The sequence below is a fragment of the Cynara cardunculus genome (genome assembly GCF_001531365.2).
Source record: "Cynara cardunculus var. scolymus isolate 2C chromosome LG 13, CcrdV1, whole genome shotgun sequence".
Classification (NCBI taxonomy): Eukaryota; Viridiplantae; Streptophyta; class Magnoliopsida; order Asterales; family Asteraceae; genus Cynara; species Cynara cardunculus.
Window position 1 is genome coordinate 4014562 of NC_037540.1, and position 14076 is coordinate 4028637.

At 29.8% G+C, this 14076-nt stretch overlaps 2 protein-coding genes across 2 annotated transcripts; both read left to right on the plus strand.

The window, feature by feature from the left end:
* Window positions 1-2192: 2192 nt before the first annotated feature.
* On the plus strand, window positions 2193-7641 carry LOC112524322 (cysteine-rich repeat secretory protein 60-like). The gene is made up of 3 exons (XM_025134100.1): window positions 2193-2889; window positions 2982-3139; window positions 7507-7641. Exons 1-3 carry the CDS (start codon window positions 2193-2195, stop codon window positions 7639-7641), a joined length of 990 nt encoding a protein of 329 aa, XP_024989868.1.
* Window positions 7642-10534: 2893 nt separating this feature from the next.
* Window positions 10535-12925, plus strand: LOC112525247 (cysteine-rich repeat secretory protein 12-like). Its single transcript, XM_025135288.1, has 3 exons — window positions 10535-11270; window positions 11382-11498; window positions 12668-12925. Exons 1-3 carry the CDS (start codon window positions 10544-10546, stop codon window positions 12676-12678), a joined length of 855 nt encoding a protein of 284 aa, XP_024991056.1. The 5' UTR covers window positions 10535-10543; the 3' UTR covers window positions 12679-12925.
* Window positions 12926-14076: the final 1151 nt, after the last annotated feature.

Below are 14076 nucleotides of genomic sequence, written 5' to 3' on the forward strand. Positions count from 1 at the left end.
TAAGCTGTAATTATGCACAATTTACTTGTAATCCCGAACTTTAAGTAATATGCATCAATAAACAGTATTTCATGCATAAGAAATTGTTTTTAAGAGTTTTTTGTAAAATTCTTTGTAATATAGTATAGATATGTATACTCTAATGTAATAAAAATGTGTTATACTTTTAGATATTTGAACAATATTATGCATTTTTAACTATAAAAACTAACCAATATTTTTTAATTAAAATCATAGTTAAAAAAAGACAAAAAAAATTATAAAAGTGTTGGTGAAATTGTTCCACATTAAAAAAGAGATAGTAAAAGGAGTGAAAAATTATCATAAAAAGAGAAGAAGGTGAATTAAGTTTGTAACTTTGTCTTTTTGATGATTTGATTTTTTAAAATTTAAGAGAACATTTTTAAGTTATATAATTTATAAGCAAAAACCATAAAAATTCATAAGATTTCGATGGGTGAGCTTGATTGGAGTTAGAATCCGAGTTTGAGTTCGAACTTGATTTGAATAGGAGTTTGAGCTTGGTACGAGCTTCAAACGAGTTCGAGCTTGAGTTTAAAAAATTCCAATCGAGTTTTAACCACTCACGAGTTTTCTAGTCGAGTTCGAGCTTGAGAATGGATATCGAGTTCAAGTCGAATATATTGATACTCGAGATTGACACGTATCATTTACACCCTTAAGTGGGATTTAAAGTGATCAATGGTCCAAGTTTTCTTCGTATGCTTCTCACTTTAACTCATATTCCGACACAATACCTTTTTCATATACAGTATACTTAAGAAATAGTTTAAATTCAAAATAATTTTCGTTTGAAAAACATTATTTGAGAAGCAAATGGTGAAGCATATTGTTCAACATTTGCATACAAGTCAAAGTCAACGATCGAAAAACTCCAAGTTTCAGCTTTTTGTTTTTGAGTCATGACCGACATAAATTCTGTTTGGAAGGAGACGGACGATTGTTTATGTCATTGTATAAAGTGTGAATGGGGGAGCCACTGGCCACCGGCCACCGTCTACATATTTTGTTTATCAAAGAATTGGTAATTATAAGATAGTTTATAAGGTATCTTATTCAGTGGCGGATTCAGAATTTTTGTCTAATAGGGTCACCTTTAAGGTAGACCAAAGGCCTGTAAAGTCGCCGATTTGTTTTTAACCTAATTACAAATGAAATTATAATAAAAAAATTGAGTTAGAAAATTACACAAAAAATAGGAATTTTAAATAGTTAATTTGATACTAATATCGATATATTTTGTCAAAATTTTATGATATCTTCAAATTATATTTTATTCAAAAATAAAAACATTATCGCTTTTTCAAAATCACATAAGACCATRTTATAACATCGATTGAGATAAATAATAAAATGAAATATTAAAATCAAGATGTATCCCGCTGAATTACGCGAGTACCATTTTAGTTATATATAAAATAATGTTTATTTTATATAATATATTAAATTGAGAATAACGTTTTTATTCCTAAATAGCTTGAACATTCTTGGACACAGGTCAAACATATTTTATCAACGATGGCGTGGATCAAATGTCAACGACTTGAAATACACCCATTGATGCATAAAATATTTTAAATTGTAAATTATAAAACCAAAAGGGGAAAAAAACTATACGTGGTGGTTATCTTTGTTATTTTTTTTACATTAAAATTAAAAATAAAACATGCTTTTTAATTTTAATATAAGATTAAGAAAATAATTAAAATGAATAAAATATCTATTATTTAACTGGATTTGACGAAAAAGTTAACGAGTGTTAAATAAAGGGACCAAAAGTTTTGGGAATTAACAAATGTAAAGGATAAAATCTAAGTCCTTAAAGTTTAGAGATGATATTTATTGAAAAATTAGAAACCTTTGGGACCAAAATTGAATTTTACCCCATAATAATAATTATTATTAAAGTAATTGTGAGAATTTAAAAGAAAAAGTCAAATAACAGGGATATCGATGATGAGGGGAGCAAGGAAGGCGGGGGTCGGGGGATGGCGATGGCACAAGGGGGGAAGCAAGTGGTTGGGAGACGGGGATGGCAATGCTGCAAGAGAAACCCATTAAATCAATTATATATATATATATATATATATATATGCATATGTAGGTATGTGTACGTATATGACTCACATTTCACAACTAGGTAGAGTGTTGAAATATTAGATGCTTTAAAAATGTTACAACAATCTCTCTCTCTCTCGTTATTTTTATTTTCTCTCAACTTATCCCTCTTGTCAGTTTCAGCCACCAACACCTTCATTAATTATGAATGCTCTCAGCATTGCTTCACCCCGATGACACCCTATGACTTCAATGTCAACTTGTTATTCACTTCCTTAGTGGACTCATCGTCTGTTTCCAACTTCAACAAATTTGAAATCTGCCTTCCAGGATCCTCACAGAGCGACGTGGTTTATGGCCTATTTCAGTGTCAAGGCGACTTTAGCTTCTCTGATTGCAAAGACTGTGTGGCAAGCGCTGTGAATCAACTCAAGACAATGTGTCCTGTGTCGACTTTTGGAACCATGCAGTTAGAAGGATGTCTTGTGAAATACGATAACACACCTTTTTTTGGGGTTGAGGATAAGAGGGAGGTTTTTAAAAGGTGTGGCCCTTCGATTGATTATAATTCAGATGTTTTGACCAATCTAGATGCGACATTGACTTATCTCATTGATGGGAACGGACAATACGTTCGTCGAGGTGGGCATGGGAGCATGCACGGTATGGCTCAATGTGTACAAGATTTGAGTATAATTGAATGTGGGTATTGTCTATCGGAGGCTAGCAAACGGTTGAAATCAGAGTGTGAGCTATCAACTTGGGGTGATATGTACTTGGGAAAATGTTACATCCGATATGTCGATCATGGTAAGCCTTTCTCCACCACCAACACTCTTAGATGGTTGCTACTAATTCTTGTAATTAAATAACATTGACATAGAAAATTTGCATGAATACAGGTAACGATGATAATGCACGTAACTGTGATGGTAACAACAATCGTCGACATGACAAAAAAAGGAAAGGTAATATTAAAGCAAAAAATATAGGACGATGGTTTCTTACCAATATGGCAGGCGGTGTACTTGGAGGGGTTTCTGGTTATGTTGCTGTTAAGGTCTATAAAAACGAAAAAGGTACCATATTTTTCATTTTAATAAGATTATGTTAGAAAGTTAATATTTAAAATATTAAAATAACATTTCAAAATGTGTAGTATTTGATTAAAACCATCTAAATTAGATGACTATTGATGCATAGATTTTACATTCATCTGACTTTACAATATCATTCTTCTGTTTTTTATGGGTCATAACAGTACGAGACAAGGTATTACGATGTCTAGGTATACGACGTTGTTAAGATGTATCTACACAGCATGCAAAATCTCATATAGAAGATGTTCCAACCATTTATGCGTATCAATATTGTCTGTTTTGATCTCGATACATGTCCTAGTAGATCAAGTGGATATGCAAGTGGGAGTCCCACTTTTAGTTTGTAAAATCGTATTTTGTGATTAATAAATTTTGTTGGATGTTTGCCCTCCTTTCGTAAGGGTATAGATTTCGTAATTTTATTTTTACTATGGTATGCATGATTGCTGTCACACACGTGTGTTGTATCGTTCAGAAAAATTTCTTTTATATTTCTTTACCCTATTTTTACATTTATTATACATATCAATTAAACCGAAATAATTGGACTAGGTTGGTCGAATTTCACATTTCATACTCGATTGGTTGGTTTGAAAACTATGAAACCAAGCTTATTTAGATTAGTTGGTCGAATTACCAAATTGATGGTTGACTATGAAATTTTTAAAGTTAAAAAAATCATATCAGTTCTATTTTTCACAAATGCTATGTCATTCAAACCACTTGTGCCCAACGACATTGCTCCTCGTTGTCTCCCCTATCATTGCCCATTACGGTCCTCTGCCATCGGATCTCCCACTTTTTGATTTTTTTTTATTCTCTTTTTTTGTTTATACGTATTCCATAAAATTATTGTAACGAATGGAGATTTGAAAGACAAAAAAAAAAAATAGATCCAATAAGAGGGAGATGGATTGCATGTCCAACAACGGCGATCGATGGTATGGAGAACGGACGATAACGGGGTGGCGAGGGGGAGTGATGTTAAGTGTGTGTGTGTGTGAAGGGTTTGAATGATGTAGGGCTTGAAAATTATAAAACCAGTTCAGGTTTTCTTTATTTTAAATTCTTTTAAAAATTTAATTGTTTATTTATTAAAAATATGTTAAAGACTTAAATGTCTCCATTAAAAAAGTTTAAGTGGTTGGGTTTTCTAGACTTTTGTTATAATTTAAAACCAAAATATGATTTTTATTTTTTATAATTTGATCTTGTATAAAAAAAATCAATCATAGATATATTGAAAATAGTTGCAAACAATACCTAATGGGCTGAAGCCCAGGACTGTGAGGGCCAACTTTGCTTTAGTCCAATAATACAATTCCGATATCAGTGGAATTTTTGCCTTGGAAAAAGCCTTTCACTTGGACTTTGTTTTTATAGTTTTAGAATGTAGCAAGATATATATTTCGATTTTAATGTTTTATTTTATTTTGTTTATGTAGATGTTATAATACGATGTATGTGATTTTGAGAAATGAATAATTTTTTTAGTTTTGAATAAAATATAAATTTGAATATATCATAAAATTTCAAAAATAAATATATTAATATTAGTATCAAATTAACTATTTAAAGTTCTTGTTTTTTGTGTAATTTATTTAATTTTATTTTTTATTATAATTTAATTTAGATTTAATAATGAAGTAATTTCTTTTTGATTTAATGATATTTTTTTATAAGGATACAAATTAAGTATTCTGTTAGAACTCAATGATTATCCTAATTATATTTTAGATTTTTTATATTTAAAATGAACTGTTTATCTTGTATTTGACTACGTTTATCTGTAGTTAGTTACACGAATTCAAACATGAGGGTTTAATAAGTTGTACTTTATGTACAGTTTATTTGTGATCTTGAATTTTAAGTAATACGTATCAATAAACAATACTACATGTATAAAAAATTGTTTTAATTTTTTTTGTCAAATGTTTTATTAATATTGTATAGATACATGCATGTTAAGAACAAATAAAGAGGGTTCTGACTGTAGCGAAAGGACTCAATTTGAAACTTTAAATACGTAGAATTAATTTATGTTAGAAATCTTTTGAAGAAAATGAAGATTGCATTTAATATGGTAAATAGCAAAACGTTATGAGTTTATATGACCATCAGACTTAATCCAACCATATTTCTGTAAGGTCACAATGCAATCGCTCGTTACCCTACAACTTTGATTTTAAAAATTCAAACTAAAAGTCGAACATTTTTTATAAGATCCAGGTTTGACCGGTTTTGTCATTTGCTACCAAACCGTTCGGCTTGAGAATTTTCTTAAACCATCATTGCGGTTTGATTAGTGGCCGCGAACACCTCTACGAAGATAGTATATCTTACATATACGTAAATTTTAAAATAAAATATGACAACGTAATCAATACTATACATATGACCGAATAGATCAAAATAATTAAATACAAAAAGAAATGATCAATTAATAATTTATTGCCGAACATGTTTTATTCCATGTCCAAACAATCGCTAGTTTCCCATCAAAAGTTAAAGAAAAATAGATAGATGACAACTCTTAAAAGACATGTTGCATGTCTCTCGGAACATCGATCCATTTGTCTGATACTATATATCCATATCTTTTACTATATATAATTAAAAAGCTTTAAAAATTAAGTTTACAACTCTTATTATTGCATATGCATAATATATAAAAATTTAAGTAAACTAATTGTTAACCAACTGATAATAATACTTTCAAACACAGACGTGCTACTAAAAAAATGATACAGTACTCCATAAGCTTGATAATCAGTTGAACTCTTTCAATTGAAACATCACATAGCTTATGAACCACATAAAAAGCAAAGAATAAAACAAAGATGTGAAGATTCTAGTTATGAACTTCGAATTCATATTCGAAATATATATTACGCTGAAGTATACAATTGATATATAAACACACAGACGAAGGATCATGTGAGAATGAGAGTTAAAATGAGAAAAGTAAGAATGAATCTAGACCATTGATCACCTTTAATCTCAAACTCACTCATAAATCACACTTGATACGGAAATTGATCTGATGTATCTCAGTGCATCCAATATACATCGAAGATGAAGATCAATTCTTACGTTTCTCACCGAAACCTAACTAAAAAACAAATACATTTCTATCAGCGTAAGATATTCATAATTTTGAGGATCTTCCAACAAATGAGAAGCTCAAGTTTATTCTTGGTGGGCCCCAATATATTCTTCCTTTCAATTATTCATCTACTTGATAGAATTTGATCAAAAGTTTCTATACAATATATAACATATATTTGGATTCATATACGTTACAGTTTAAGAAAAAGAATATTAAATACAAATATGATGATATTTTATTATTAATATTTGAAAATAAGAGGGCCAACTTTGTGATACACTTTACACGTGTATGACATAGATAAATATGTGTTTTTATATTAATATAATGAAACAACCATTCGTGATTAGGATCAAGAATAGAATAAGAGTCAGAAAGAAGCAGCTATATTTGGTAGAGTGGTGTGGTGATGCTTATTTAATGGGACACATGGGGTGGGGGCTCTGTCAATTTTGGGCTCTTATCTTTACTAATTTATGATGTAATAAAATATATAAAATTCTATTTTAAAAATAATATTGTATTATTAAAAATGTGTTATTCTTTTATAGGAAGAGAACGTCTCAAGTTGGTTAATGAGATATACACTTCATTCGATCAAATATATATGATTATTTAATAATGGTTTAAAAATATAGAGAGAAACTTATTCAATAAACTTAGGAAAACAGTTGTTTTTTTCCCAAACTTTTCTCTTCTAGTATAAAAAGATGCTTTTTTCATCTATGAAAAACATTCTCAAACAAAAACGTTTTCGATCTATACAAACAGATAAATCTCTCAGTCATCTTTATCCATACATGATTTCATGGAAAACCACTCAAACATCCCTTAATTTTTGCAATGTTTTTTTTTAAAAATAAAATTAGTCTTTTTAATCTAACATATGTCCCACCAATGAATTAGCCATCCCAACCCTATCTCATTGGTTTTTTGTGTTTTATTTGGTAACGATAATGAGTTTTTATTTTAGTTTTAAATTACATAATTATTTTGTGTTACAGTTATACAAAAATTATGGGTTCATCTCTGAATTTGATGACACATACTGAACATTTGTGTGTGTATTCAATAGTCGATGGTGATCAGAAGAAATATGTTCCACTGACAAGTGACGGTACAAAACAAAATAGAAATACTGAAATTGATTTAACGATAGAAAAAAATGTTATAGAATTGATTTATAAATATACAGCAAGGTTATGTGGTGTTTGATAGGACGCTGTGGTGACCGGAGCTATGTGGCTGTTTGGGTGTATGTGGTGGGGCACGGTGGTTGATGGTGGTTGGGGAAAAGATGTAAAGGTTGGAAGCGGTGGCGATGAAAACAAATGGGAAAAGAACAAAAAGTGATTATCCAGTCCCTGTACTTTGTTTTGTTTACTAATTCAGTCCTTGTAAATTCAGAAATGTTAGAAAACATGTAATTGGCACATGGATTGTAATTAATAATTATCTACCATAAAGTTGATGATCATTTATTAATATAAAAATAGAAACAAACAAAAATAGTCTCAAAAAGAAGATTCTTATTATTCAGAGCAGGTAGTAAACTAGAACTTTCGAATCTTGAAATTATTAAACGACTTAATATGGTTGAAACAAATTAAATTAAAACTCATTAAAACATAATTTATAATTTATTTGTAATGTTATTTAATTGTTAATAGTTTTTTAATTTTTGTTACTTTATTTTATCTGTACTATATTATAAAGCATTTGAAAAAAACTTTTAAAACCATTTTTTTATGCATGAAATACTTTGTATTGATGTATATTACTTAAAATTTTAGATTACAAGAAATTTTGCGTAAGTGTAACTTATTAAAGCTCTATTTTTAAGTTCGTATAACTAACTACAGATAAACATAATCAAATACAAGATAAATATCTATTTTAAATTAAAAAATATAAAATATAATTAAGATAATCATTGAGTTCTCACATAATGTTTAATTTATATCTTTATAAAAAATTATATTATTAGACCAAAAATAAATTATTTTCTTATTAAATCTAAATTAAATTATAATAAAATATTAAATTAAAGAAGTTACACAAAAAAACGAGAACTATCAAATACTTAATTTGATGCTAATATTGATTTTATTTTTTTTCAAATTTTTATGTTATCTTCAAATTTATATTTCATTCAAAAATAAAAACATTATCGCTTTCTCAAAACCACATAAAATCGTATTATATCAATAGAGACAAAAAATACAAATTAAACATTAAAATCAAGATTTATTTCATTGCATTGCACGAGTACCCTTCTAGTAATAAAAAAACATTCACATTACTCGTTTTTCAACTTAAAGCGGAGATTGCTTATTTATTTTTATCATATTTTCAAAAATGAATATTGATTTAAATTAACTATGTTCATAGATGTATTGAAGTTTTTAATTTGTTTAAATAATTTAACGTATACATGTTTTCAGTAAATTATACATAAAAGGTATAACGTCTCCATTAAATTTTCATTTGATCAAATCTTTTCATGTTACGAGTTACACTAACTTTTTATACGTTAGGGTTCTGTTTGTCACGACTGTATGCATCAACGAATTTAAATTCTTTAAGCTAACCGACAAATATCTCTCATATTTTGAAAATTGAACGAGGTATATGATTCAATATTTATTTTCGTGACTTCTCCAACAAATTGAACTGCTTGACCAATCAAATCGATTTTAAAACCCAGAAAGACAGTTTGGTGTTGGTGTTCGTACTCACTATTAAATATAAAATTAATATAAAAAATAGTTTAATTTGAAAAATATTTATTATTATTACTTTCTATATTTCTTTATTAACCACTTCGCTTTTTGTAACTTAATCGTTTGTCTCTAACTATCATTAGGTTGTACATAAAATATTATTTTCATATTATATATAATATATTTTCAGCCATGGTTGATGATTTAATTATCATGCAATGACCTGTATGGCTAAGTTAATTAGTTTTCCCAATCACTAAAACGACCCAAATTTGAGGATAAAATATAAGGTAGGTTTCATTTTACAAAAAATGTAAGAACTATATTCATTCATATGTAATTAATATATATTTTCTAAAATTAAAACTTGTGGTATGTAATATGTATCACATGTGATTACTTAGAGTATAATACAGGTGTTCTCACAAATGTTTTCGCAAAATCATATATATATATATATATATATATATAGGGGCCTAATCAAATGAGAACTAATTAGTTTGTGGTAATTGTGAGAACCAATATTAACCACAAATCAATAGATAAATTAGGAAATTTATAATTTTGGCAATTTTGAATTAAAATTTTAATGCAAGGATATTTTTGGTATTTTACAAATTACAACTTTCCTCCCTCCTCTCTTCTCTCTCCGGCCACCGTCCTCCGGCCACCATCCGCCGGCCACCGTCCTCCGGTGATACTACAATGGTATCACAATGCATCATATATGTGCTTGGGTATCACATTGATGTCGTTTGTGTGGTCGATCGAAGATGTAACACATGTACAGTGGTATCACTATGCATCTTATATATGATTAGGTATCACAATGTATCTTTTGTTTAACAGAGTCAATATTTTTAGGTATCACAGTGATATCATAGTGGTATCACCGGAGGACGGTGGCCGGAGGCCGGAGAACGGTGGCCGGAGAGAGAAGAGAGGAGGGAGGAGAGATGTAAAATACCAAAAATATCCTTGCATTAAGATTTTAATTTAAAATTACCAAATTTATAAATTTTCTAATTTATCTATTGATTTGTGGTTAATATTGGTTCTCACAGTTATCACAAACAACTCAGTTCTCCCTTGAATAGGTATATATATATATATATATATATAGAGGGATGTTATTCTACACCCTTTGCTATTCCTACACYCTATACAACCCTCATCTCAACCATTCAATTTTTAATCAATTAATTGTTTCCTAATATAAAGTATTAATCATAATTAATAAACTCTATTMATATTCCATAAATATTCAAATCATAATAAATGAACTCCAATCATTTCTATAAATATCTCAATTAATTGGGTTGTAAAGATTGTACAAATGCACAAGGTTGTAAAAGAAATATACCCTATATATATATATATATATATATATATATATAAAGAGAGAGAGAGTGTGTGTGTATGTATGTATGTGTGATTGTGTGTGTTTTATAAGGAATTGTATCCATGAGGTCTATATACATATATATACATGTCACAACTCACTTTCTCTCACTCTGGAAGATAGAAATTAGATGCTGTTCAAAATGCTTCCACAAGCTCTCTTTTTTTCATTTCCCTTATTCTCTTTCATCTTCTTCCACCAATCAATATCCGCCACTGATAGCTTCATCTATGGCGGATGCTCTCAACTTCATTTCCTCCCAGGCACACCTTACGAGTTAAATGTCAACTCAGTATTCAGTTCCTTAGTCAACTCAGCATCTATCTCCAACTTCAACAGCTTCAAAATCTCCCCCTCAGGATCTGCACAAAGCAATGTCGTCTACGGTCTCTTCCAATGTCAAGGCGACCTTAGCAACTCCATCTGCAAAGATTGTGTTGCCAACTCAGTGAGTCAACTCAAGACAATTTGTCCTTATGCGACTGGCGGAGCAATACAGTTACAAGGATGTTTTGTGAGATACGATAATACATCATTTTTGGGGGTTCAGGATAAGACGGTGGTCTTGAAGAGGTGTGGCCCTTCTATTGGTTATAATTCAGATGCTTTGAACCGTCGAGATTCTACGCTGGCATATCTAACGGCCGGTAATGGACAATTCTTTCGTGGAAGTGGGTCTGGGAGCGTGCAGGCTGTGGCGCAGTGCGTACAGGATTTGGATGTAAACGAGTGTCAAGATTGTCTTTTAGAAGCAAGTGGACGGCTGAGATCAGAGTGTGAGACGTCAACTTGGGGTGATATGTTTATGGGAAAATGTTATATTCGATACGTTGACCGTGAACACCACTCGAGAAACGGTAAGTGGTTGTTCCACCACCGTAGCAGACGGTGGTTGGTGGTGGTTCAATTCTATGTCATAGTTTTAATAGTTAATGAATATAAATAATATGAAAATTGCATGCATGCAGGTGCAGGAGATGATGAAGATGTGGATAAAACATTGGCACTCACCATTGGAGTCATAACAGGGGTTATTTTACTCATTGTTTTCTTATCTTCCTTGGGCAAGATTTTTAACAAAAAAGGTACATGTTTTTCAGATTATATATATATATATATATATATATATATATATATATATGTCATGACTTTCTTTCTCGCACGATCTTTTATCAAACATATGTATATATACACACACATACACTAAATTTATGTATTATGATTACGGTTTGGGTTCTGGTCAGATTATTATGTTTTTGTAAAACCATAAAATAATACTGAACTTTTACAGCAAAACATTGTAGATGTACAAAAACACTGAATCTTAGCAAAAACACTTGAAAGTTACCTTCATAGTGTTTTCATATAAAAATCCAACGTTATTTTTTTTATTTCAATGATCTTATGAAAATAGATTAGTCTCATATAATCCCAAGTCTTATGATTATAAATAAATGTATGGTATTTATTTGGATGTAACATATTCTGTTACTTTGATTTTATCGAAATATAAGATATATATATATATATATATATATATATATAGGGATGTTATTCTACACCATTTGTCATTCCTACACCCTATACAACCCTCATCTCAACCATTCAATTTTTAATCAATTAATTGTTTCCTAATATAAAGTATTAATCATAATTAATAAACTCTATTCATATTCCATAAATATTCAAATCATAATAAATGAACTCCAATCATTTTTATAAATATCTCAATTAATTGGGTTGCAAAGATTGTACAAATGCACAAGGTTGTAAAAGAAATATACCATATATATATATATAATTATAATAATGAAATTATTAATTTAATGATCATAATGGATGGCACGTTATTTACATAATCAACATGTAACCACTTTGAATTTGCTACGCAACCAAACCTATTAAATAGTACTAATATTCATTGACAAATAATAGGACATTATTCAACCATATATGCACTTCTTTTTTTACTATAATTTCAAATAAAATAATTATTTTCATATACTTATATTGTTTTTATTGGATATTTAGTTGTGACGTAAATAATTAACATGTAAATGTTGCAGAACAAAAGTCATGTTCAATAACTTCAAATTCAACTTTATTGGTAATTAAATAGCCCACAACTTTGAACTTATAAGATGTTCATCAGTGTCAGTCAGTGTGAGTCGGATTATTACATGATAAACAATTTAATTAAAAAAATATAATTTTATTTTAAAAAATAATTAATAATTTGGATGTGTTTTTGCAGGTGGTAAATAGTGAATAGATTGTATATATGCAATGGATTGGCTTAATTCCTGAAGATATGTTCCCCATCCTTTTTTTTATGAAAAAAGGTACAAGGATTCCCTAAAAACTCCCCACTTTTTGCTTTTCAACCATCTTTTTCTAGATACTTTGCAAGGATCAAATTGTAATTTTAATTTTATTAGGAGCAAAATGTAAGTTTACTTTTTCATGTGAATATTTATGGTTTGTGAAATAGTGGGTACTTCATTTTATTCGATTCTCTATCTTTAATTTTATCTTCGCTTTCAATATGTATATATAACGCAAAAAGATGTGATGGTAAGATCGAACTGAATCATTACGTATTTAAGATCGTTAAAGATTAGTTATGATTGGTTGAGATGAGTCAATCTGAAGGGGTTTTTTTAGTTAAATGATTAGGACTTTACAACAGGTGCCTTGGATCAATTTGTGTGTAATATATTTTCAAAAATGAAAACGACATGTTAGGCATTGGTCTAATCAAATTTAAACTTGGGGTAGAGCGTCAATTAAATTTGTTGACACAAGGACCAAGTTTTGATCAATTTTGTCAAAAGACCAATTATCGTAGGACCAAATAGTCGTGGATTAGGGCCTATAGGTATTTACTCGTCTTTATTACATAAGGTAGATACAATATAAGGTACATGTTTAATATCATATACCAATCTATCATCGCATTAACGTAAATTTGATTGTAGTTTTCATCTGTCTTTTCCTTCTACTAGTAAGTTTAACAAACAGTTAAGACGTGTAAAATCCGTCTTTTAAGTAGTCATAACTTTAAGATTATGAACCAAAAGGCCTTTGACCTAGCGGTATCATAGTTTTTGGCCTCATAGGAAGTCAGGGGTTTAAACCTCACAAAAGGTGAGAAGTGTGTGTGAATTTATTTGTTGCATTTGCCGTATATAAATATTATATACTTCAAAAAAAAAAAAAAAAACTTTAAGATTATGAGTTCCAATATTTTCATGTATTATTAAATTACACATAGAAAATAAGACAATCAAATGACCTCATCAAAAAGACACTTTGTTGGACACAAAGATGTAACACCTTAAAATCAGCAAATATCAAATAAAATTTAAATTTAATTTAAATTCATAATAAAAATTATTAATATGATAAAATGAGCTGTCAGATAAAATATACAGTTCTAACATGGCCCAGTAGGCTGAAATACAATACCTTGAGGCCCAACTTTTTGCATAGATCACTCATGATTAGAGATGGCCAAATGGGCTCGGCCCGGCCCGTAACCGACGGAGGACCGGGACCGGGACCGAGACCGGAGAGGGACCGGGACCGACCGGGACCGGTTGAGGGACCGCCGGTTATGATCCGGTTAGGGTTTTTGACGTTTTTTGGGACCGGGACCGGTTA